This window comes from Trematomus bernacchii, unplaced genomic scaffold (assembly GCF_902827165.1).
Source record: "Trematomus bernacchii unplaced genomic scaffold, fTreBer1.1, whole genome shotgun sequence".
NCBI lineage: Eukaryota > Metazoa > Chordata > Actinopteri > Perciformes > Nototheniidae > Trematomus > Trematomus bernacchii.
The window spans coordinates 456157-483566 of record NW_022987546.1 but is presented as its reverse complement, the minus strand read 5'-3'; the positions used below and the strand labels follow the sequence as shown (position 1 = coordinate 483566).

The window sequence follows — 27410 nt, the reverse complement described above, 5'->3', positions numbered from 1 at the left end:
TTAGAATGATGTATACTTCTGTTGGGTTTTTACTTATATTGTGCAGCAGAAGAAATGACTCGACATATTCAGAGAACGGACAGTGGTGAGTGATGATAGTCTGGTGTGCTTTTTGTGGTAGGAAAAAGGAAATGAAAAGGCAAAGAAAGAGCTCGAGGCATCAGCTGTGCTACATCCCATACAGACATGTCTGTGTCTGTGAGCTGTCACTGTATATAACAGCTATAGTCCTGTCCAAAATAAATTATAAAATAATAGGTGTGTGACATAGGTGAAGACATGTTTATACTGTTGGACAAAATGCCCAATATCTTACAAAGCAACAGTAACTAAAGGGGGCGTGACTTGGAATGTGCCAATTGTGGGTGTGGTTGTCTAGGTTCAGAACAATGAATGAAATGCTTAGATCCTAAATGCCAAAGGTGTATTTTCAGTGACTAATAAAAACAGGATTTGTTAAGTGTAATGGAAAGCTATTCAAGCTCATTTTAGGGATTAAACTAAATCAGAAGTAATCCAAAAAGAGCATCATGTTGTCAGATTTAAGTCAACATTGACAAATTTAAGTCAACATTGACAAAAAAAGGCCCGTTTGCTATCCTGGCTCCAAAATAATGGGACAAGCTCCCCATTGATATAAGAACAGCAGAGAGTCTAAACACTTTCAGTCTGTTTCAAAAGCACCCTGGCCAATAAAAAAAACACTTTTGTACCAACTTGGAAAGGTTAGGCTTCCTTGAAGTCATTGCAGTAGCACTTAAAATATTGCTTGGCTTATTGAAAGCTAATGTCTTGCAGGATTCTCGCTTTTTGAGTTTGTGACTTCATGGTTAGTAACTAATAAACGTCATCACGCCGAATTGGCCTTTAGCTTAGCGTTGGTAATGCTGTAAATATGTGGAGATAATACTGTAGTGGATGGAGATGGAGCAGAAGAGAACCAACGTTAAAACAGATCTGGAGACATCTGGGGAAGCTCCCCCCTCTTCACCCTCTCCTCCTCCTCGCTATCCTTCTTTCATCCCACAGCGGACCTCCATGCAGTGCAGACCGCTATCTAACCATACAGTAAGTGATGAAGAAATCGGTGCAGTTTTCATCCTTGGTGTCGACCCCCCCGGCACCGGTTCTTGCCGCACTGCACCCCCCCCCTGCTCCCGCAACGACCTCAACAGTGGCGTTCAGTAATAAAAGGCTGGGGGGGGAACTCCCGCTCCCCCTTTTCCCTCTGCGTGTGTTGATATTACCGGCAGAATGTTTGGTTGTGTTTGTCAGAGTGTGATGACAGAATTAAACACTGGTATTTACTCTGTGATAACCGCCTTGTCTGGACAGGCTTGGTGTGGAAACTGTGTGTGTGTGTGTGTGTGTGTGTGTGTGTGTGTGTGTGTGTGTGTGTGTGTGTGTGTGTGTGTGTGTGTGTGTGTGTGTGTGTTGAGGTTTGATGCTCCACATTTATAATCTCTGTGTGGGTGTGCACATTCACATGTTATGATAAGCGCTTAGGTTATTGAATTTTATATTTTGTCTTTGTTGAATACAAACCTTTAAGTCCAATTGTGAAGATTTTCATGCTTTAACTTGAATTTGTGGATTCAAAACTCATTCATTTATGGATGGTAGATATTAAACCCTGAGAATGGTTGTAAACCAAATACAGTACAAGGCTGCTTTTATTAGTTCGACAAGATCTGCAAGATATGGGTTTATCAGTAACTCATGAGTATCATACGGGATTGTCAAATAAAATATGTGATGTGCATATCTCCATATTTTGTCAGCTATAATGGACAATTTTATCACTGTACACCGCGTCTATTTCACCAGCTAGGGGTTTTCAGATCATTTTAACATCATGGCCTGAAACAATATGTGATGATGTTAAGAACATGTTTTGAAAATCAAGACATGTACATTGATTCAACTAATTATTTTCCTTTTTTGGTAAAAAAACGAAGTCTTAACTGTCCTCACAACCCTGTTTACACTGACATTAATAGTTGTTAACTCTTTGTCTAACCTTTACATCTGACAGTGAATATGGTTGACACTTTTCTACCTCCTTCCACTGTACAAAAGTAGAGCAAACATATCCCGATACAGACCCTACCATCTTGCACTTTTGACGTGATTTGGAGCCAGATTCTGCACAGTAGTGACCTGGAGACTGGGGTCAAAGTAATAATGTCCTGTCCAGCCCAATAGTGAGCAAAGCACGGCTACAGCTTGTTAGCGTGCGCTACCTAGCTGCTTCATTAGCAGCACCCTAGTTGTTTAGCTAAAAAGACACAATAACTAACACTTGTTTTTTCTACAATTACATTGATGATCAAATCGACCCATGTCTTATTGATAGTGATTAGTATCTCAGAAATCCTCTGCATGTCTACCGTAAACACACGACGGTCCAACAGCCAGTGACATGATGAGTGACACAATGATTAATAGTTCTTTATGTTTGAAACATACAGTAACAGTTATGGAAAGTTAAGCTAACCCAGTGGTTCTCAAACTTTTTCTGTCATTCCCCACTTTGAACAGGTGGGCCTTTTCAAGCCCCACCTGTTCCTCATCACTCCAATCAAATGGTAGGCCAAGCTTAAAATTGTCTTAAAAATGTATCGTTCTATAACAGGGGTCTTCCAACCTTTTTTAGGATGAGAGCTACTTTCACAAAATAAAACAAGTCGTGAGCTACTTTTACTCCTCTTTTTTTGTTTTTTTGCAGTGTATATATTTAGCACATTTTAACATTATTATATGCTGACCTTTAACCTTTGTGTGCTGTTTGGGTCTGTGGGACCCGTTTTCAGTGTTTACTAAAGTAAAATGTATGCAATCTAATTATTTTAACCTGCTTTATTTGGGGGTGGACCTCACATGCTCTAGGGGGGTCCGGGGGCATGCACCCCTGTGAAGATGTTTTTTTAAATGTTGAAGTGAAAGCATCAATCTGGTGCACTTTGAGCACAAAATGAATTGATGGAAACAGCTCTCAACACTCAGATGAAAGGGAGCTGTATACTTTTCAATAATCCAAACATCTTTAGAATATGATCACAACCAATAACAAATCTTTTAAACTGGTTTATTCTTATCTTATGTTACCTAGTTAGCATTCTTTCTTTTTATTTATGCATATTTTACTAATCACTCCCCTTTTAAACGTTTTTTTTTACTGTCCTATAGTACACATTGGAATGATTTCTTACATTATTTTTTACAACTAGGCTATATTAAATAGATAAAGGTGTGCTCTCTCGCTCTTTCTCTGTCTCGCTCGCTCACAGAGGCTGTGTGCTCCTCCGTGGCGATGACGGCTTGCGTTAAAAAATTATAATAAACATATGCCTATTTGTAAAGTGGGGGGACACAAACGGGATTTCGAAAAGTGTCACGGTTAAACTCCTTATGAAGTGGTGAGGTGCCGCTCCACATTGCTTTTCTTCCCGACTGCAACGCTGTTGTGTGTGAGAGAGCGTTTCACATGTGTGTATGAGAGATTTTTACATACGTCTGTAAATGATTTTGGTTTCAGTTGTGTGTGTGTGAGCAGGCTCGGATTGGCCATCGGTGGGCCGCTGCCGTTGGTGGGCTGCATGCCTTCGGTGGGCTGCTGGCTCTGGCATAGGTGGGCCGTGGACTTTCACAACGCCGCTGCGCCGGTACCGCATCCGCCGCCGCAAACACCCGCCGTTGCGAGGCTCCGACGGGTCCGGCGCAGCGGCGCTGTGAAAGTCCACCGCCGTTGCGAGTCTCCAGCTGTAACAGTCCACTACCGCCCGCGAGGACCCAGGTTCGATTCCGGCCTGAGGTCCAAAACATTTATTTAAAAAATAAATAATAAATAAAATAAAAAAATCTCCCGTTCATCGCGTCCATTCGCGACCCACCTATCACATCTCTGCGCCCCACACTTTGAGAAATGCTGAGCTAACCCTTACTAACCTCTTGACATTCCTACATTTTCCAAGCTTCTAGCTCCGTGAATACTTTACAAAGAGAAGTCTATCCCAGCTGTCTCAACCCCTTTTTATAGTATGAAATAATTATTTCAACCAAACTTAGAGGAAAATTAAACACTTGAACATACATCTGCTTAAATAGAATAAACTTAAAACTATTTTGCAGGAAAAATGTATTTGACGTATACGTGTATATTTCGTTTAAAACTACTTTTTCTATTGAATTTAAAATGATAAAAAACGGCGAAAAGCAGCAAATCTTCACATTTGAGAAGCTTTGTGTGTAATAAGCACTTTAGTTTTTTTAGGGCACTTGTGATTACAGACCCCACTGAATGTTATGGCATATGTTATGTATATACGAGTGTATTGGTTTGTGTTGGTGTGTGCGTGGGTGCAGACCTGCAGCAGCGTCCCGTGGATGTGGTTGTGTTGGGTTGTGGGTCCAGGCTCAGCAGGGAGCTCCTGCAGCAGCGTGTGCACGGTGGAGGGGACCTGGGTCACCAACACGAAGGGGACCAGGGCCCGGGCCGCCATCTCTCTGGTCCGATACACTGCTGAGCGCCCGCATCTGCAACACACGAGGCTGCACCATTAGTGTCATTCAAAGATATTTACATCATGTTACACGGATAGCTGCAATGTTATCTTTTAGTCTTGTGTTACGTAAGATTGTATTTTTGAGTTAATGGAGGAAGTTATATCGTCCTTCATTTTTTCCAGTTGGTGGTCCAGTTGATTTATTTCCCAGGAGTAACTTTTGAATGAAAAATGATTTAATGACTGCATGTATTGTGATTATCTGTTAAAATAGTTATTTTGTTCTGCAGCCACATTATGTCATGGACAAATGAGATTCATTTGGAAGTATTTATTTTGGACATTTGGTCACTATTACTGCATACATTATGTAACATCCCCCTGTTTTCCCTCCATTTGTCGTGCTTCTATTGCTAAAGCAAAGGATCGGAACATTAAATTGCTCCCAGAGGACACACTTAAAATCAAACTTATTGAAACTATCATGGAAATAATCAATATTGTGTTGTTTTACCCACATATGTTCCTCTCCCTCCTATTTTCTTTCTTTCAGTAAGCACACATCACACACAGTCTCCACCGGTGATGGTGAATGTGGCCAGTTACCCCGAGTGCAGGCTAAAATTAACCTTGTTTACAAGCTGATAGTCTTTCCTTATCCAATGTCATAACACTGCTGTAGCCGACATGAGGGAAGGACATGACCAAAAGGACCTGAATGAGATGAGAGGGACGAAGGGGGGGTGGGGGTGTGTGTGTTAGTGCTAGTGAAGGAAAGAGGAAGAATTGATGTGCTAACAAACGGATAGCTGTAGTTCAAGGTAAATCCGCAAAAATCCTGACGGCCATTATTGCTGTTACTGTACCAGCTGTCTTCACCAGAGATAGTTAGCAAGAAGGCTAACATTACAACTGATCATTACAAATATGAACTGACTGCCAATGTGAATACTGTCTTTAAAAGACATTAAGGATATACACACCCAGGAGTTTCAAGAACATACAAGAAAAACAATTAAGAGACGACGGCAATTATAATAGTTTTTGTGGTTTGACTATTTATAGGCAGTAAACTAGTGAAATTTCTCCTAAATAAAAAATATATATACATTTTCTGTCAATATATTCTCTAAATGACAACAGGTCAGAAACCACAAAAAGTGGTTCATATACATTGTAAGGCACCAATACTAATGTTTTTACTTAGGAAGTTAAAACTTAGATATTGGTGGTCACATAGCTGTTGGGTGACAAAAATGTAAACAACGCAGCTTGGTTTTAGGGCTTCTTGTTAATCACTTGACTTATACCAATAAATAGTAAGTACAGATAAACTGATCATTTTGCAGCGGTGTCTTAATTTTTTTCTGGAGCTGTATATGTCCAAGATTATGCTTGTGTGGAGGGGCCTTGAAGCTGTATTTGGCACAAAAGAACATTGCCTGAAATCCTAAATGTATGCAGATGTAAAAAAGATACACAAATAGAGCTATGTACATTCTTCATGAGGGCGAGAAACAAGTCAAAACTTACTGCAGCTAATAATGACAAGCTTTTAATTATCTGTAAAATAATTTCTCCAAAAAAACAAACCACTGTTAATGTAAAAGACGAGGGAAAATAAAAGAGGTTCAACAAAGAAAGGACTGTTTGAAGCAACAAGTCAACAAATGCTTTTCCACCTGCTGTGAGCAAGCCACACACACAAGAAATCAAAGACAGACAGCAGTTTGCAATCCTGAGCTCTACACGCCTGTAAATGATATGCCTGACACGCACGCACGCACGCACACACACACACACCACACACCACACACACACACACACACACACACACACACACACCCACACACCACCACACACACACACACACACACACACACACACACACAGCACACACACACACACACACACACACACACACACACACACACACACACACACACACACACACACACACACACACACACACACACACACACACACACACACACACACACACACACACACACCACACACACACACACACACACACACACACACACACACACACACACACACACACACACACACACCACACACACACACACACACACACACACACACACACACACCACACACACACACACACACACACACACACACACACACACACACACACACACACACACACACACACACACACACACACACACACTACAGAATGGGTTTAATGACCAAATTCTGTCCATTCTCCACTTTCCACCCCTCCCAGGCCCATATGCTAACTATCTGCGCTAATGTGTCCCATTGAAACACTTTAGCAAAAGGAAATGACAGTTTGGAAGGGTGTAATTTTAGCAACAGGGCTGTCTCCTGTGGGGTCACAGACTGTTGGACTGGCATTGGACGAGACTCATCTGGGGCTCATTTTGGAGAACTGAGAGAGTCATTTGCACCACAGACACTGTAGCATGCTGATGAAACAACACAAAACAGCATGTCTGTCACTGAAGAATGTTAGGAAAGGAAGTGGTGACATAATTAGGATGATTTGTCTTATTTTGCATGGAAATGATGTTGCTGAAGACAACCGTTCTTTACTTTGTTTGACATTTTAATTGTTTCATTTTTAGTCAATCTACCGTGTGGAGTATTTGAAAATGTCCTTGGTGCCCCCAGTGGCAGTATTAATAAGATACTATTGGAAATGTCCATAAATTAGCATTTAACCAGACAACATACTGTATGCGAGTTATATATACCCCATACATGCGTCTTGAATCTTTAACGCGTCTTAAAAAAGCGGTTGCTAACAATTGGCTAAATGAGACTGCTACGCTAACTCACGGGTTGAGCTAAAAAAATATGGCAATGCTCCAGCACTCTTTGATTCTGTTCATTATGGATTTATCTCTTTAAAAAAAAATTAAATGTATCAATCATGACAGTAAAACATCAGGAATTTTGCAAAGCAAGGGTGAGGTCTTTAAATTGCTTAAAGGTTTTTAGGCTGAAATGGTTTAAAAAAACTGAAGAAATTGCTCATGTTCGAGAAACTGTAGAATGAGGAACATTTGGTATTTGTGTTCGTAAAATGGCTTTACCAAGGAATCTATCAAGAAATGTTGAACGAGTATTTGACTTATTGTATCAGAAAAAAGATCTGATAGTAACGCTTGTATTAAAAACCTTTTTCAACAGATTGAATTATTTGTATATTTAACTACTTTTGAAAGATGTATACAGTAGATCCTTGGGTAGTTAGGAGTGAATATAAAAGCATGAATAACAATACTTTAAAAATGCTTGCAAGTTGCTGGTTTTAGGTCTTAACTTGTTCTTGTAGATAGATATGTTCAATAGAACATAAATACAACTTTAGGACGACCATACCTTAGACCCTATTACAAAAAAAGTATATTCTAATAAGTATCTTCTTTTAGAATGACCCAGAATGCAACACAAGGTACAGTATCAGTTAACATTTAGAAATTTGATCGGGGAATACAAAAGTTCAGCAACGAAAAGAGCAACGAAAAGAGCATCCAGAGAGCGCCGACATCTGCCAAGGCTGTTTCCAAAAGATACAAACAAATGCGTGTGTCCGCCCCGTGATCAGGATTCTAATACTAACTTGTATAGGCTCTAATTTGGCCTTTCATCAAATCGTTTTAAAATTCTGCGAGTTGTAATCCTGATGACAAACGGAACCAAAGAGACGGCAGGGTTTGTGAGGTAAAATGAACTGAATCTTTGTTGGAAAGTAGACTTTTGAAGCCTTTCTTTGGTTTATGGGCATAACCTTGACCAAGAAAATGAGTTACGACTCAGTGAAGACAAGAAAGGAAAGAAAGGGAGTGAGGCAGGTTAGGTGAGGGGAGATGCCTGGACTGGATATCACAGGACATCAATCTCTTATCTCAGCACTCTCAGATGCTTTAGATTAAGGGCAAAGAGAGAACACTCCCCCCTCTTTTTCGTCATCTTCAGCTCTTCGTTATTACCCAGGCAGGTGTGACGCATGCAGAGGCCACGCAGCGCAGATATGTCAACAATCTTGCGGGGGTGTTTGGAGGATATAAGGATGCCGTGTGATGGAAAGGTATAGGGGGAGGATTACGAGACGTGATGCTCAGACCTGTCAACAGAAGAGAAGCAACATCTGATCCTTGGAGGTGGCGGGTCAGATCATTTGAGGAGAGGGAGGTAGAAGAAGAAGACGGGGGGGGGGGGGGGGGGTGACAGTCGCCGACCTCGTCAGACACGTCCCAACACGCCTCGGGAAGATGAGTTGGGGGGGGATGGTGAAGAGAAACCCGGCTGGAGCCAAAGAAGTTACTGCGTGGCTATATTTAACATTTTCAACATGTGGGCTTCATTTGGGTGGATGTGTGCTCAGCATACCTTCTCTGACAGGAAGCGTCTGCCAGCAAGTCAGCACTCAAGCTATCCACCAGTTAAAGACTTCACTTAACGACTGATTATTTCAAATAAAGAGTCTGGTGAACGAGACCATCAGTAACTTGGAGGAGCTGATTTCTAAGAGTTTACGGGTTCTTGAGGAAACGTTGCAAATGGTTCATGTTTATAGCCCCTTTGTTATCCCACTTCACTCTCCATTTGTCACCGTCTGACCAGCATGCATTGAGGCAAACAGGATGACCATTTGGTGTCTCACTGACAGTGGAGCTGTCTAGCCCAAGTCATCATTAAGGCATAAAACACTTCAAATAAGTAGCATCATATACATGGATGTATTAGCCCTGATGATGAGCCTTGGTCTACTTGTCTACTTGTCTACTTGTCTACTTGTCTACTGGGATATATTGGACTGTTTATACAGATTTAGTTGCTAATATCCACGCATTAGATTGATGGGGGACAAAAAACCCAAAGACCTTGCCACAATAAATATCAAAGCTTATCTGATGCTTGAGATTCAAACAGACTGAGTTTGTTTGTTCAGGTGGATTCCTCGAAAGTTACGGTTATATTTTGTTTAAAATCTCCTCTGGGTTTCCTTGGACGAGCTACAGTAGTTGTTGGGATTGTAACATGGAGAAGCAATTTCTGATAAAAAGACTGTACATTTTTTTCGATTCCACCGGGTCCGTCTGCGTCTGCGTTTTGGTCCGGCCTCCTCCGGTGTCATACCCTACCGGGCTCGCAGTTTTGTTGATTTGGGCATATTTCCTGGACAGGCTACTTTGTACAGACAAAGTTAATAATAACTGTAATATTCCAGTTATAAACAACATGAATCAAAGATGTGTTGCTGTATTTTAGTGGTAAAAAAAAAATGCATTCATCATCATAATTATTCTATATATATATAATTTACACAGTGCCTGTAAACCGGAGGAGAACGCTGGCATTTCTCCTCCTACTTGAAAGACTACGGAGGGATAGGGTCTGCAAAATTAATTTATTTTGGGGATGGGCCGGATGCTCTGACCGGTCCACTTCCTGCCCGGCGCCTCTGCAACGCCTTGCGTCGCGTCGAAAAATAGACTTGAATCCTATTTTGAGCGGAGCCCTGCGCCGAGACGCTTCTGGGACGCTTCTGAGACGTAACGCGGCGCGTCTGGTGGAATAGCACCCATTGACTAGAGTGGCCGCGACCTTTGCGAACGCCGCGGCTAAGCCGTAACGCGACCGTAACGTGACCGTAACGCGACGCAGACGGACCCGGTGGAATCTAGGGGTGACATACAGCAGAAGCCTCATATTAACTTCAGAGTAGCTCTAGAATCCGTGTTTACAGGGTGCAGATCTATTCAAGTCAAAATTACTACAATTCATCCTGGGGTGTTGAGCATGAACCCAGTAGTACCCATTCATATTAAGATATCCCAAAATCCCAAAACACAACCTCATGGTGGCATAGATTCCCAAAGTTCATTATTCTCTGGGTTCCAGGAAGTTCTGTAAAACATCATGGAAATACATCAAGTAGTTGTTGAGTCTGGACCACGGCTGATAACACAATCCCTAGAGCAGTGCTGCTCCAGTGGATGAAAACCTCTTGAGAAACAATCATTGTGTATAAACAGCTAAGGAGCTGAATCTAATAAGTTCAGTCAGCTGTGATGGAGCAGCAGACAACACGGATGAACAAATACCCACAAGTGCTGTTATCAAAACCGTCAACAGAGCATTCTTACCTCAAGGTCTTAACCTCACCCTCATCTCCTCCAAACACACACTCAGTGACACAAACACACAACTCTGACTTACAGCTGTAATAACTCTTATCATCATAGCCTTACTTGAACCTAAAGAAAGTAAGCGGTAATATTTCACCATGTGAAAACTTGTCTGGACACATAGAGCTATATATTTTATATTTTTGGGAAGGGTGTTTTCGCTGATATCTTTTGAGAGGGTTAGGGTTCACCTGAGAGCCCGGAGCGTAACATGTGCAGTAAATCACCAACATTCCTGGCAGCTACAAAAATGCTGCATGTGTGTGATGTCCTCCACACTCCACCATAAAATATGTTTCTTTTTGTTTTTCTTTGGCTTTTCTTATGTAGCATAGTGGAGGGCTACAACTGTATCTCATGTTGTAACTGTTTTGTTGTACAATGACAATAAATGAACCTTGAAATGATCGTTCCCAGTTACCAATTTCCATCCACAAAACATAATCAGCTGTGGGAAAGTGTTTTCGCCTCACCGTTTAGACTACCATGGTTTCATTCATATACACAAAGCACTTATAGGTTTTACAATTTAAGTTTTTGAAATAGAAGACCAACTCGGAAATACTTTAATTCATATTTCAGAGCTGTAGATGAAGGACTTATGGCACTTTTCCACTGCAGCACGTAGCATGGTTTAGCAGGCCAAACCCGGCCCACTTTCATTTGCTTTTCCACTAGGGCTAGTTCCGGCTCAGGGCTACCTTTTCACCTTTTTTCTGGCCCTCCAAAATCGAGGTTCTTACCGGGCCAACAACCGGGCTGAATATGCTAAACTAGTGACGTAAACACTCCCGACTGCTGAATGGAGAGAATCGCTGGCAAGGGGGCTACAACTACAACAAAATGCACATATTTTACACGTTTGTAATTTGTAATACACGTTTCAAAATGATGCCGAAGTAACAACATACTGATACCGGTCTGCAGACAAGACGGCAGGCGAAAAACCTTTTAAAATGCGTGTTTTCTGAATGGAGATCGGATCGATCAGGCTAAGCTAACGTTGTATATGCTCCGTCCGTCCACACTCACAACAACGGCCTACAGACATAAATAAAGCAGCGACTGTATTCGCCATGACACAGACAGTCTGTGGTTTGTACTTGTTTAACTTTTGTCTAGTTTCTGAACAGATATGAGGAGCTGTGAGCTCCGAGTGCTAACAGCTAACGGCTGATGTTGGTTTTCTGTGGTTCGCATTGAAGATGACGTCACGGCTCCGTCTACACTGCGTTACTATAGTTACTACCCCAGTTCCTAAACTGTAATGGAAAGGCAGCATAAAGTGAGCCTGGCCTACCAAGGCCTAACTACACCGTACTACGCCGTGCTAGGTCCTGCAGTGGAAAAGCGCCATTAGTTTAAGGTAACAATAAAGATAAATGGTTACTTAAGGCAAGGTGTGCTGATGGAAATGCAATAGGTCTAAAAGAGTAGGTCAAAGAGTAATACGATAAATGTAGGAGGCACAATCTGCAGGTGCAGTAGATGAACTTGTACTAATAACATTTGTAGCGCTCTCCAACTCGGTAACGTAACAAATGCAGGCTATAACCACAGTTTCCCATTCGCCTGTTAGCTTCACTCCCCAGTGAAAAGCGAGGGAAGTTACGATAAAACGGTTACAATCTAATCAACCGCTGACACACGAGACAGAACAAGCAACAAAACAGCAACTTTCTGGTGGTTTGTCTTGGTGTGCAGATATCTAAAATCAGACAAAATGTTTCTTATTTTTTAGCTAATTACCTCTATGGCCTCATGGACAGGGTTTTTGGTTCGGCTGAATGTGTGGTAAATAACAGCAATGAAATTATGTAAGACACAAGTTCACAAAGATGCACCTGTGAAAACAACATCAACAAACACACACACCTAGAGAGTTTAGACTGCAGGTGTTTTGTCTTGCTGATTGTTCTATACTTAGGAGTAGTTGTGGTTCAGAGAAATGTTTGAGAGGTTTTTCATGGCTGAGAGAGCAGGTGCGTGACCCTCTTGGATTTGATAAGAGTCCACACGCTAATGTATCTTTCTAACCTCTACGAGTGTTCCAGCTGATTGGAAATACTTTCTTGTTGATAGTGATTACACAAGGGAGGTGAGCTCTGCTGGAGAGAGCGCTTTACACTCATTGTAATACTGCTGCTCATGGAGAAGAGTCGCTGCACAGGTAACTAGGAGTTGGATGCATGATACATATCGGACTGCTCACATTATCTCCAAGAGCATTGAAGGTGGTAAGCACCTTTAAAGCTTTATTTTGATCCGTTAATAAACACGCCAAAGGAGAAGAACAAGAGCAATATGCAGTAGTGAGCTAAACATGTCACAGTGTGGACTTTCTGTCAGTTTCGGAGGAAGTACTATGTTTTTTAGTAGAACTCATTGTAAAATCACTTGAATATGTTTAGGTTACAGCTATGGAATATGAAATACTAATGCTAACCTTCAGGTGTAAATAAACTACAGGTTATGAAATTATTTTAATACAAATAATTTGGAATAACGGGGATCAGAAAAAAAAAAAAGATAATATTTTGTGTGTGTGTGTGTGTGTGTGTAGCACGGACCTGATGATGAAGGGCATGAACGGAGCGAGTCCCAGAGGTGAAGAAGATCCATCCATGGGAGAGGGGTAGAGTCGGCTGAGCACCAGCAGCAGCAGGAACAGACTGGGGTGAAGCTTCACCTGACCGCTGTCACTAAACACACACAAACACACACAGTCAGGGTTTCTGAGTGCAACATTAATATGACCTTAAAAGAGCGGGGTGCAAAACCTGCAGTCATAGATAGAGGCGAGGTGAGACATGATAAAATACAAAACATACAGATGTCAGCGTAAATCTAACGCAGCTCTGGAAAAATGAGGTTTAGCATCTGGTCCTTTTTCTCCATTTAAGGATACATGGGAGAGATCCAGCCATACATGTTTGATTCTGAGAGGAGTATGTCGAATACCAAAACCATCAACTAGCAAACATTTGAGATTGTTAGGTGTAGTATGCCTCCGTTTGTTTATGTTGTTTGTTAGCTTGTTAACTTGAAACTGGCAGTGGGTGACACAGCCTTACAATATATCTTTTGATTGATAGTGGAAGAAAGCTCTTGCTTGCATCCAAAAACTGCACACTATCCAAACGTCCACTATGCTAATGCTAAATCTCAATACTGACAAGTACCCTCAGCTATGGAGAGTTCATCGTTCCTGGCAGATGAGGAATACAATATTGTTTTTAAGATGGTTTGCAGTCTCTATATGTCAGCATTGGCTTATTATACAGCTTTTAGTTTATTTCAAAGTAGCATTTAAAGAAAATATTCAAGTTAATTAGAAGTTACTTGGATTAGTATTTGATTACATCACTTGAGTAAATTTGCTCGGATACATTCATCTGATAATTGACAAATTGTATAGTATGTGATATTTAGATAAACAACAAAATAGCTGTTATAAACAACTGGGAAGAGAAAGGTTTTTGGATTAATTCTCAGATTGAAAGAGAGTGTATTTTCCATAGGGATCACATACATTCAACGTTTCAATCCCACATATAACAGGGAGGAATTCCCCTAAACCACCCACATTATAATAAAGTTATCTCCTCATCAGTCCCTGAGCTGAGCTTTTATACTTCCCTCTTTTTCCTCCATCCAAATCTCATCCCTGCCAACTGAGTCAGAATGGAAACTGTCTGTGTCTGCCAGCGGTTTCACAGTTTCACTCTGAAACACTCGCAGTGGAGCAAGAAGGGAGAGAGATTGAGAAACAGACAAGAAGTCCAATTACACTACAAAGTAAGGAAAATTACTGTTTGAATATCAAGTATCTAAAATGGAGAAGGGCCATGCTTTGCCTTCAGAACAGTTGTTTTACTTCATGTTCTGGTTTAAGAGTCCAGCTGTTTGTGGGATAAATAAAGCGGGAATCAACTCCCCAAAGGCTCAGTGAGTTTTATTATCCTGGAGTAAGATTGTTTACTTTATCTTGGTTATCTTCAAACATTTTTTGAATTAACAGCATTACTTTAAGACTGTGGGCGGCAGTGGCTCAGTCTGTAGGGACTTGGTCTTGGAACCGTAGGGTCACGTCACGATCGGACAAAAAAAAAAAAATGGAGTCAGCTGGTACCTGGAGAGGTGCCAGCTCACCTCCAAGGCCACTGCCGAGGTGCCCTTGAGCAAGGCACCTAACCTCGAATCTGCTTCCTTGGCGCCGGGCACCCTCTCTGCTCTGCCACCTCTCCTATCTGCATGTGGTTGCGTGTGTGCATGTATATATCCTCTGTGTTTGTGCATGTATATCCTCCCCTGTGTGTGTAATGTGTGTAAACACAAGTGGGGAAAGAAATGTCCCTGTAAGGGATTCATAAAGTATATCTTCTTCTTCTTTATCATTTTATAATCGAAAATGGTAAGAAGCAGACCTAGTCCTGTGATGCCAGTAAATGGTTCATGGATTACGGATTTGGAGCTTTCAGTTTTGTAAATTGGCTGTTTCCACTTTGTTTTTTGAAATGACGAGGGTGCAAGTATAACCAAACAGGACATTTTAGTGCGACCAAAATGTTGCAATCATTTTTACTGTACTGTAGAAGTGTTCATCTTTAGGAGGGAAACACAGACAACACCACAGCGGGACACTGTGGTAGCCAGCTGTCAATCATAAGGTAGCCCCGCCCAAAAGAATGTCATGCTTTATTTTCTAACTAAATGTGACCTTGATTTACAAAATGAACATCATGCTGTATTGAAGAAGACTTGAAACACGATAATGTTTACTAAGGTAATAAATTAAGTTATAAGTAGGTTCATTTTCTCATAGACTTCTATAAAATCACACTTCTTTTCGCAACTGGTGGGTCTGCTGGCCATTTGAAAGAAAGCATGTTCTGCACTGGCTTTACTTACTGTATAGAACAGGAAATTGATGCTTGTGTATATGTAATGGAGAATAATTCAAACTAGCTAATGTTTACCGAGGTAATAAATCAAGTGAGAATTGTCATTTTCTCGCTGACTTCTATAAAATTGGGCTTCTTTCGGCAACAAGTAGTCACCCCTGCTGGCCATTAGGAAGAAAGCAGGTTTGAGGCCCCACAAGGCTTCACTTTATATAACCAAAGATTGCTGCTTGCTTAAAACAGCGGAACATCATGGGGAAACTATGTTTACATTGAAGGAAGCGCCTGCAGTTTTGCAGGTCTGCAAGTATGGAAGGTCTGCTTTTATGAGTGTGTGTGTGTGTGTGTGTGTGTGTGTGTGTGTGTGTGTGTGTGTGTGTGTGTGTGTGTGTGTGTGTGTGTGTGTGTGTGTCAGCAGAGCGATATGTCCTCCGGGCTCTGTCATTAGTCATGAGGATCTCTTAGAGCGAGACAGAACAACGGACCCCCTGCAAAAACAACTTGTGCTTTTCATTACTTCATTCAACAGCACACACACACAGAACCATCCGCTGGGACTGACGTGGATCGGCAAGATGGGAAAGATAATAGCAGACCAATTAGTAAGTGGTCTAATTTGTTTAGGGTCACAGACAGGATGTGATGTCAGAGCTGTGGTGGGGGTTGGATAGAGAGGAGTATTGCAAACATATTATGCCTTGTTGGGATACAGCTGGAGGCAGGGACATTGATGTTACGTGAGAGAGAGAGAGAGTCTGTGGCATTTAATTTCTCTGAGCTCATCTATTAATGTCTGCCCTCTCTCCCTAAAGTCCTCAATCATCTCTAGTACCCGGGTGTTTGATGAATGGTTATTTTTGTTTGACTTCTTTTAAAGAGAGTGGAAACAGAACACTGACCTTAGGTGGTTTTATTCTTCGTTTGGAACGTAAAGAACAGGACACAGTAGCAGAGACTCAAAAGAAGTTCCAAAGTAAACTAAAGCTTTAGACAGATAAATCAGCAGTTTTGTTTAAAAAATTAGGGGAAAGTACTTGGAGTATGATTTGAAAACGGTTTTCTTTGGAAGTAAAAGCAGTGGCAGATAAGACTGTTTGTAGTTCAACAAATCACTGCCCATCACTTTAAAATGTGGGAACTGACCTGCAATAGTTTCAGATATAAATCAGGTTTGCGTGCTACACTGAGGTAAAGCCATTGGGAATATACTAAAGGGAAAGTCTCCTTAGCTCTATGCTAGGAGATGCAGCATATTGAGGTTACATCTTCATTTGGTGTTTGGAAATAGCGGCCAAATATAAAAGCAGGTGGATATACAAGTTAACACGGTGCGATTGGAGGACTTCCCATCGTGGCCACAGAATGGAGTTTGATCAAGTTACCAAAATCCCAACAATGACAAAAGACACACTCGGCTTGTCTCAAAAGTTCCAGCCACTAATGCAGGGGCAAGAAGATCAATCAGAACTTATACTGGTAGAAACATAGGAAGGAGATGTTAGATCTTTTGCCACTTAAACTTACAAAGAATTAGGAGAGTTATCATGTCTTGCAATGATCAGGTATGGCATTATTATTGCCAGTAAAATGACTTTCTGTCATAGTCTGTCATAGTCTGGTGGCTAAAGGCCCGGACACACCAAGCTGACACCAAAGAACGGACACAGACGGACCCCGACTGTTGTGTCGCCTCACGTCTCCTGCGTCTTGGCCATGTTTCGCACTGGAACACACCGCAAAGACTTCAGCCGACGGCCAAGTAGCACGTACGAACTGCGCATGTGTGAGTGGCAATAACTCTCCTTACCAGCAGGCGGCGGTAGTGTGTATTCGTCATTCAAAAGAGGCAACAACCGGAAAACAGACTGTGTGATACACCGAGAGAAGAAGAACAGACTGCGTGATATAAACAAACAACAAATAGCGTGTGCGTTCCATTTTCACTCTACAGCGAGAAGCTCATGGGGCTTTCCCCAACCTGTGTCGAGAGCTGGAGTTAAAGGAAATCTCAGATTTGCCTTCTTAATAGTTTGTTTGGGTCCCTCACTTCCGTTTCGCTTCTCATGCACTGATTCGCTAGCTGAACAGCCAATCAGAGTGATTTCTTTTGCCGCCTTTTTCGGCTGAAAAGGCGTCGGCACGGCTGAAAAGACACGACGGTGCGGGACACACCAATCTGAGTAGGGCGTGTCGACGCTCATCGACGGACAAAATCGGCTTGGTGTGTCCGGGCCTTAAAATTTAAGCATATAACAGTTTCTTTAAGACTAGGATTAACTTTATTAATCCCTGAAGGGCAAATTGGATTGAAATCATAAATAAAGACCCAAAATACACATTAACAAAGACAATATTCTCCTTGACCAAACTCCTTGTTTAAACAGAAGAAAGAAAGAGTTGTGTTCCTGTTGAGCTTGTAAAGGTTGTATTACTGATTCTTTGAATGGAGCCTGGTGGCTTCGATAAGAGAATATTAAATGCATGTTTTGTGCATAAATAACTTTGTCCAGATCTCATTTATATATGTATGACTGTGTCCACCTGGGTGTCATGTTTCCATTCATGTTCATTGAGCTGGAGCTAATAAATACCTTTGACTATTGTCCATCATTTTCTGGAAATTACTGTCAATTCTAACCTTTATTATTGAAGAGAGAAACCAATTGTGAGTGGGTGTTGGTGAGCTAATTTTGTCCAGGGAAAAAAGGGTCTAGTAAAAACAATCGAATGGTTTTATGTCAAGAAAATGTATGTGAGCATTCTTGTGTTACTTTAGTGAATTGCTTCCTCATTATCATCTTGCATAAAGAACTTCAAACTGAGTTATTCACTTAAAAGTACGTAGTGTATGTGTGTACAAGTATGCCTATCATGAACATAACCGGCATCTTTTGGGGACTTTTGTTGCCGTTTGGGTTTTAATGCTATCTCTAAACACAAGATTTTATTCTTAACCGACATGTATTTGTTTGGGGAGAACATGGAGGAAAGATGGATTACATAGTACATAATGAATAATGATGTCTACACTTAGTCCTCTTTCTGCTTCATGATCTCATTTCTGTAATCTTTCGTGAATTGTGACCTATTTTGAAAATGCACTTGTGCTCCATAGGACTCTGAAGCCACTAACAGCAGCTCTGTGTCTGTGTCCTGCTGGGTATTGCTTCATGGTGCGGTCGCTGTGTTTGGGTGGCTGATGTGGGAAGTCAGACAACCGGGATCTGGTTCCGTGGGAAATTTGCGAATGTTTTAACAAGGGTCGGAATGGAGTTAGGGGAATTGTGAAAGAGCTGGTCAATTAATTGGATCCATATTAAGATAAGGCCGTCTGGGGAGCTGTTGGAAGGCTGCGATGCTTTTAAAGAGGGAGTTCAGGCTGACAAAGATAAGGCCAATGAACCTCCCCACTGCAAAAACTAAATCTCGACAAGACATTTACTTTATTTGCTTGTAAAGTCTTGGTGTGCAAATGATATCTTGAGAAAGAGAAGCCCACACAAGAACCTAATCTAGGGCAATATTGCTTGATTAGAGAAAATAGCTTAAGAGTTCAGAGTTCATGTTTCCATAATCTAGCATTAAGACTGATGGAAAAGTTGCACCCACTTGTTAGTCCAACAAGAAAAAAACATCGCTGCTTAATCAGCTTCAGAAAACAAAAAGAACGCTTCCGAGTATGGCTTAAGTGCAAGTCAAATGAAAGCTATAATGGGATCAGGGGAGTGTGAAAAGCCATAGCAAGGGGCTGCATGTGTGTGGATTAAAGAGGAGGACCACCTCACCTCTCCACCGTGCCGGCAGCCGCCTCCAGCTGGGTCAGCAGGAAGGGATAGAGAGCGGGAAAGCGAGTGAAGAACTCCCGGCCCGTCATCCTGAAGGGAAATATACATTTGTTAAACAGTAATAATAGAAGAGCCATTATATGTATACTTTCAAAAACAAGGATTCTCACCACTAAAGCCCAGAAGCTCTGTTTTTAAGGCTTGTAGAACTCCCACTATAGTCGATGTTGTAAGGTGAAATATAATATATTAAGGATGTTTACTGACCGTTGGCCATCTTGATGTACAGAACAATCACACAAAAAACAATAATGAGAAATGTATTCAGAAACACTTCCACTGTACACCAACGCAGTGAGGATGAAGCAGCTAGTTATCCCCCGTATAACAAATGATAGAAAAAAAAACTGTTTTGTATGGATGTCTTCTGAAACCTTCAACAGAATAGGAACATCTAACGTGATAGAGGGATCTCGTTTGGTACACGAGTAGCCAACAGTTGTTGTTTTTTTGTTGGAAGTGTCCGGCCGGTTGTATTAGGGATCATACGCTCAAACATGTAGGCAGGAGCTTGGCAATGGAGTGCCTCACTAAGTAAGTGATTACATAGTGAAGCATGTTCAGCTCAATACTGAACTTTATTGGCCTCCAGCAAGTCTAAAGAAAATAAATAATGTTTACTAGTCAAACATGGGCCAGGGCAGTTTGGCTAAGACGAGTGAAAAGGGGCATAGCAGGAGTCGAGATGGGACAAATGTAACGCTTAACATCATACTGTAACACAATCATTATTTATCCTGATTTTTGCATATTTTCCCGGTTGAAAAAAAAACGGATTGAAAATTGATAATGACAAGATAAATGGAGTCAGGTTTGAAATGGGGAGCAGGAGGGCTTATATCGAGGAAAATGTCATTGTTTTCATGTTTTTTATTGCACTAATTCTACTTCCTTATTTCTTTTATGCTTTTCCTTTATTGTCCACTGTTGGAGGAGAATGGGATTTAAGATTTTCATTAACTATTATATTGTATGACAATAAAGTCATATATTGTTATTAAAACACAGGCATAGTATTCGAACACAGCCTGAAGTCCACTGTATCAAAAAGCAACACATCTCTGCAGCGTAAAACTAATTGATAACATGAATCAATGTCAGAGAGTCGAATTAATCAGGAGTACTGGTGGTTGATCCAACTTCAATTACAGTTCATTCAATTACCTCATTAGTTGTGATTGAATTCATATGTTTCGAATACTCTGTCCAAAAAAGTGACATAAGGAGAAGCAGCAGAGGGGGGGGTTGCTGCTGATAAGGCGTTTTCTTGTGCCAAAAACTCTACCTAAACACATCCAGCCTTTATGTTTGCTTACCCTGAAATACAGCCAGAAATAAACTGTGTGTATGTACATATGCTACGCCGTGTGTTACCGTGTGCTTATGTATGTATTCTCTCACACAACTGTAGATAAATTGACAAACTTTATATTTAACGCTGGCGGTCTCACTGCGGCAACCGCCATTCAGCCTCAGGGCCAATAAAATGTTTTTATTTAACTCTGCGCGTCTAAATCCAGCCGTTGCTAAAGGGAAGAGCTCTGGTCTGCTGAGCACATGATCTCAGGCCGGGAGCGCACGCACGCACGCACGAACGCACGCACGCACGAACGCACGCACGCACGAACGCACGCACGCACGAACGCATGCACAAGTCCTGCATTCATATTTTCTTGTGGGTTTAATAATTATTCAGGCAGTTTCTTATATTATTATTTTTAAATGTAGGCTCTATGTGTGAATGTAGGTGTTTTAATAAAAAAATGTAGGTCATATTTTCCATCCACATAATAAATAAAAAAATTGACTAAAGTACCAAAATGAAAAGTACTTGTTAAGTGTACAGGCCCATTTTGGAATTATATTTATGAAATTATTGGATAATATATGCTAGATATTTCAGCCTATAATTATAAATAATTATTTATTTATTCGTTGATTCATATTTTGCGTTAGCTAATAATCTCATTCTTTAAAGTAACTAAAGCTGTCAGATAAAAGTAGTGGAGTAAAAAGTACAATATTGGCTTCTATATTGTAGGGGAGCAGAAGAATGAAGTAGCATAAAATGAAAATACTGAGTTAAAGTACCTCAAAATTGTGCAATACTTCAGTAAATGACATCCCACCACTGGATACCTGCAGATTTACACTGCATATGGGAACAAATACAGGACACAACATTGTGTGTGCTCCCCCCCCCCCCCCCCCACCCTCCTCTGAGGGTGGGGGGGGGGACTCTGAGACTCTGCTGCCTGGAGGACAAAGGTCAGAGGTCGTGTTGGAGCAGATTAGATGGGGGTAAAAGGGGTGAGGGTCACAGAGCAGGACAGAGCAGAGGGGAAAGGCCTGCTCATGTTTGTGGGCTCACAGCTGTGGCTGTATTAGCTTTAAGGCAAATGGCACAACAAGTGTGTTGGAGATTAGTGTGCAGTTTCTTTCAGAATCCAAACATATCATAATGAAAGTAATACATTCCCCCCGTCTCAGATGGTTTTAAATAACTTCAAGACACCAAAGAGGTACAACAATCTAATATTTCACAATAAATAAGAGTCCAAAAGCAGAATACACTCTTCATTTGCTGTGTACTGTTAGCCCAATTTCAATTATGAACCAAACTACTAAACCTAAAGTAAGGTGGGGTTAAAAATAGCTCATGATTCATCAGTATAAAGATTTTATGAATGTATACATTGATTTATCAAAGACAGACATCCCTTTGCTCTACTTAAACATGTGTTCCTTTATCACCACCGTTTGATGATACTACTTTGACTTTCTGTAGGACTTTGACTTCTAAAGAGTGCTGTATCGGTATGATTGCTTAAGTTACTAAGAAGGAGAACGGGAGAGCCCAACACTCGACTTGGATTTGATTATTTTAGCCTTGACTTAGAGTTCTTAAATGCAATCTTTATAAGTTCTGAGAGTGTAGCTTTCCCATTCTATTTGTATTCAAAACACCAAGGTCATATAAATATGGAGATGTTTGCATGTACAATAGTGCAAAGTGAGGAGTTGAAGCAGGAGGAAGATACAGCTTGGAAGTCGGAATGCAGAGAGCAATCCTCGCTCGGTCAGCTTTGTTTACAGTTACATTTATCTCATAAACGATATCAGATCAACATGGATGCACCGTGATGGAGCGGAGGAGTCTGAGCTGAGTGGAACGATAATCCAACAGCGAACAATATGCCTGGAATCATGTAACTATGTTACATAGTTACATGATTCCAGGCATATTGTTTGTTTGTAAAATACTCCCACAGACAGCAAGACTTCCCAGATGCACTAACTGCTGCAAATCAACTAGTTTGTGCATAAGGGAACTATTCATGCTCCATAAAGGCTTCTTATGAACACACGGCCATGTATTCGAGTGGACAAGCTGTCACAAAGCGTTTTCTGCTGCTGGACATCACAACCGTAAAATCATGGTAATGGCAGAAACCAGAATTATAGCCGAAGGAAAAGACAGACGTCCACGATTAAGAATGAGTTGCAGCTTCGTGGCTCCTGCACGCACACTTCTGTATTCCAGGACGAAACAATAACATTTACTGCCATGACAACAAACATGCTACAAGGGCACGGTTGCAAACCCTTTCTCTGCTTATCAGAGCTCACGAACCCTGCCAAAGTTATAATAAAGAGAGGAGCAGGCCAGAAGAGTGAAAATAACTGACAGCAGCACAAAGGGAAACACAGCAGACTGAAAACACAAGTGAAAACAGACAAGATAAACAGCAGCAGCCTTGGCTTGGTCAGGAGGATTCAGAGGCCTTCAGCAGCCAATAGAAACACAACAAAGGGAACCAGACCACTTCCTGGAAAAGGGTCCGAGTCGTGTGAAACTTCACCAAGGATGATCTGTTGCTCAACAACTCACCTCTGAGCTCGATATAGACCTCATTACAACTATCATAGTACATGTACATTATGCTTGTTGCTGATCTGGATACAAGATGGAACTTGTCTGATGTTTATACTATAAGCTCACGGTGCACAGGGCTATTGCATCTTCATATGTCCAAATAGAGTGCTGCTTGGAGGATGCTTTTGTAGGCAGATCTGAAAGTTAGTATATCTCTAGTTCCCTCGCAAATGGAATTTTTCCATTCGATTTTTTAATAACTCTGTGGCAAAACTGTTCTTCAGTGGTTTCATCTTAACAAATGACCACCAATGTTATGTTTTTTTATAGCATTCATTACATTTCTAGATGGTCTGAACTTGACCCCTAACATGTATGCATCTCTGAGAGTGTGTGTCTCTTTCTCAAACCAGCTGAATGTCAACGTCAGCATGCTAACATACTAGTGTGAGGAACATAGAATGTTTACTATGTTCACCATCTGCGTATAAGCATGCAAACATATGCTCACTAGAAGAAGAAAAAAAAGGAGTATGTCAGAGGCTTTTCAATATCAGTTATTTGGTAATGCACAGAAATGTTGGAAAAATGTAACATTTTTAACAACATTAAGAATTTCTTGAGCTCCTGGCAACAAACATGGTTTTGTAAAAATTAAAAAATGTAATTGTCAAATTGTTTGTTGTTTGACATATCTAAAACACAAACCACATTTGTCAAACAACCCTTAACAGCTCATAACCCTCTACACTTAAACCTCATTTGCACAACTATTGTTGTGTCTCAACTAAGTTGCCCTGTGACTCAGATGTCCCTCCCTTTGTGTTGTTACAGCAGCAGAGGAGAAGATCAGCTCCACAGACACTCATGAGCAGTGGCTTTGAGTCAAATGTGAATTTGGGCAAAGTGGTGTTACAACAGTGTCCCCCAGTGGTCAAACAACCACCATTTTAATGCATGAATTTGTATTACCATGGCTTCAAATGATTTACGGTTGCTTTTTTTGTTTTTGATGCAAAACACAAATATATCATTTATGTACATCTTTTGCTATGCAGTCTTGCGTTTCTAAACTATTTTAGTTCTTAAAACGACAAGAAATGACAGTTTCATTTACAGTTCAAGATGACTTGCTTACCAAACTTTAACCAAAGGCTTTCCAGAGGTCGTTTAAAATGTGATTATTATACTTCTGCAACTCTTACAGCATCAACTGTATTTACAAAGTCGATTTTAACAACCTTATATCTCTTTTGTGAACAGTCTACCTTTCTGTTTGTCCATTTCATTTCCTCTTGTGTGTTAATGATTATGTATAGCACTGGTCTGAAATGCACCATTAAAAAAACAAAAGGAACTTAATCTTTGACACAAGTTACACTACACTGTATAAAAGTGGAATCACCTCAAGGTATTTCATATGTTGTGTTATATAAGGGCCACATCATCATTTCTTGTTGCTAAGAACTTTTGTTGCACTATTAATTTTGCCTATTTGACCTTGGTTGCAAATACATGTCTGATAACCACTGGCTATGATGTAGTTTGTATTCATGGGGAGAATCCCATTGTAATGGTGGAGCGGTTTGAGAGAGGGAGAAGCAGCAGACCTGTTCTTTTTCGAGTGCTCGTCCTTCCCCTTCTTCACTCCGAAGATCCTCGTGATCAGAGTGCTGAAGAGCAGAGTGGAGGAGTTCCTCACCTGGGCAACACAAAAGGGGACAAGTCAAGGGAGGATAGGAGACAGGAAGAGAGAGTGTATGTGTGAATGGCTAAGTGAATCCAGTCTAAGCCCCTTCTCTGTAAACATGAGCTGGCCTCTCCATTACAGCAGGGCTACCGGCTTCAAGGTGTAACCATGGCGGTGACCAATGGTCAAAGGAGCGGCTGTTAAATGGTGGATCATGACACATTTTCTTTGTGTGTCTTTATCTGTTTTGTCTCTGTTTTTTTAGTATGTTTTGTCTTAATTGTATGTATTTGCATTGTATCATATGACTTCTCGCTGCAGAACAAGTAGACTTGTTGTTGTTGACTTTAATTCTTACTGGACTTTAATTGAAGAAAATAAATGCTCTGCTAATTCAGTGTATTGATATCATTTCAATTCTTCAAAATAGTCCCTTGTTTGTAACCTAGAAGACCTTATAATGTAGGAGCATATCACGAAAATGCAGTTTTTTTTTATTGGTAGTAATTCAACATTACTCTTATAAAAATATAAACTAAGACAATTATGAAATGTTATCGAGATCGCAATATGGGCTTAATATTTCTTAAAGGTTAAATATGTGTTCAAACACCATAATGAATGAAGTATTGTGGGGCTTTAGAGCCTTGATATTGTGTTCTATAAATAGAGACTTTTGAACATATTTCTTTGGTACAGATCCTCTTCAAAAGTCAATAAGAACATATCTTGAATCATATTGCACTTAGAATATCAGCCAAAATAATTGACTACGGGTGAGAAGGTGGCTCGTCGCGGGTTTTATCAGAAGCTGGCAAGATGTCCCTAAACCTGCTTAGCACAACTTGGCGCGCTAAAACGTATAATGGAAACACAAATCAGTGCAGCATGATTTGACTCAACACAGGCAAAAGGGCCAATGTAAAAGACGTAATAGTGGATATTCTGTGATAATGTTAAACTTGGAAGTGGAAACTCACTGCCCAAACAGGAGAGGTGAAGCCCAGAACAGCAGCCTGCATTCCGTCTGAGACGAAGGGAATGATGTTCTCCCCCAGACGGGTGTCCCGGTACAGAGCCCTGAGGATGTTCAGAGCGTGGACCTGTGGAGAGGTAAACGGATCATTTAACCAATATTCAACAGCATCTTGAAAGCACCACTTGATTTAACATTTGAATCTTGTTTCCATGCTATTTGGTTACAGAACATGTTGAACTGTTAAGCCCCGAGCCTGTTTTCCAGGCTCGAAAATGACATTCCCAGAACAAATTACCATAACTTCACTTCTAAAAGGGGTACATTAATAATCCTTTTTCTCAAAGCAATGATAAACCTGTGAGTTGGATGTAGAAGAGTCAGAATCAATATAGATTTTTTTTAATTTAAAGTACATTCAGATTGAACATATTAAAAAAATGTAAATGATTGTGTCCGTCCAAAAGAAATACATTACTTATAGTGAAAACCACCCTTGAATGATGGGATAGTATACTACAAGCTTTAGGAATCCAAAAGGGGTCAGACCTGAGGCACGGTGGAGCTGTCGGTGGTCCTGTTGGTGGAGGGCATGGCCAGAGCAATCAGTTCTCTCATGGTCAGTTTCAGCAGACTGCAACTGGACAACTTGGGCTCCGAGGAGAGCAGGGCCTGCAGAGGGAAAAAGAAACACAATATTTTCAGTAATTACCTTGTAACACTCCTGAATTTTCAAAACAATAAAGCAGAGCATCATTGCATTATCTTTCCTTATCAAAATCTGGTGCTCTTTTACCAACAATGCAATTCTGAGATTTGGATGAAGTCTTCAGCCTCAACCAATGATGCCTGAAGTGGAATAAATATTCATTTTGAGATTTAAGTGCCATTCCATTTTATTAAACCCAAACTACACAATTCCGTGAACTCAAAGTTTTGTTTTACTTGAGGATATAATTGTCTTTTTATGACAGTAAGCAGTTTGAGCAATGTTACATAATGTGATATACCCTTTGTTAACAGTTATTACCATATACTGTATGGTTTGCCATTCATTTATATTTGTATTCCCATTAGCCTCAATACTTTAAGTTACTTCTTACTTTTGTTCTTAACTTGGAAGAGTAGACCTCTAATCTCAACTGAATCAGGCCCATCAGTGTACAGTGGTATTTTACAACATAAAGTCACAACTATATGATTACATAAGTTTGCTTATGCTAAAGGCTCCCCTGAATGACATCATCTGGATGTGCCGGCTGGGAGTTGAGAATGTGGCAGGAGAAGGTGACAGCAGTTGGCTGCTGTGTGAGAGGAGTCAGTGAGGGGGGGTGATGGGAGCCAGCTGTGTGTCTGGCCTGGGTTATGGTTAGGCCTGGGAGGGATGCAGGAGATGGAGCAGGAGGAGGCACAGTCTGGATCTGA

At 40.9% G+C, this 27410-nt stretch overlaps 1 protein-coding gene across 2 annotated transcripts in view; it reads right to left on the bottom strand.

Annotated features, from left to right (window-relative positions):
• Window positions 1-27410, bottom strand: part of thada (THADA armadillo repeat containing) — a 110474-nt gene that overhangs the window by 54884 nt on the left and 28180 nt on the right. For both annotated transcript variants that reach the window (XM_034122636.1, XM_034122637.1), the window contains 6 exons: window positions 26535-26657; window positions 25990-26112; window positions 24930-25021; window positions 19383-19472; window positions 13264-13395; window positions 4368-4536 (listed from right to left, as the gene is read on the bottom strand). In XM_034122636.1, coding sequence (XP_033978527.1) covers window positions 4368-4536; window positions 13264-13395; window positions 19383-19472; window positions 24930-25021; window positions 25990-26112; window positions 26535-26657 — 729 coding nt within the window. The remainder of the gene's footprint in view (window positions 1-4367; window positions 4537-13263; window positions 13396-19382; window positions 19473-24929; window positions 25022-25989; window positions 26113-26534; window positions 26658-27410) is intronic.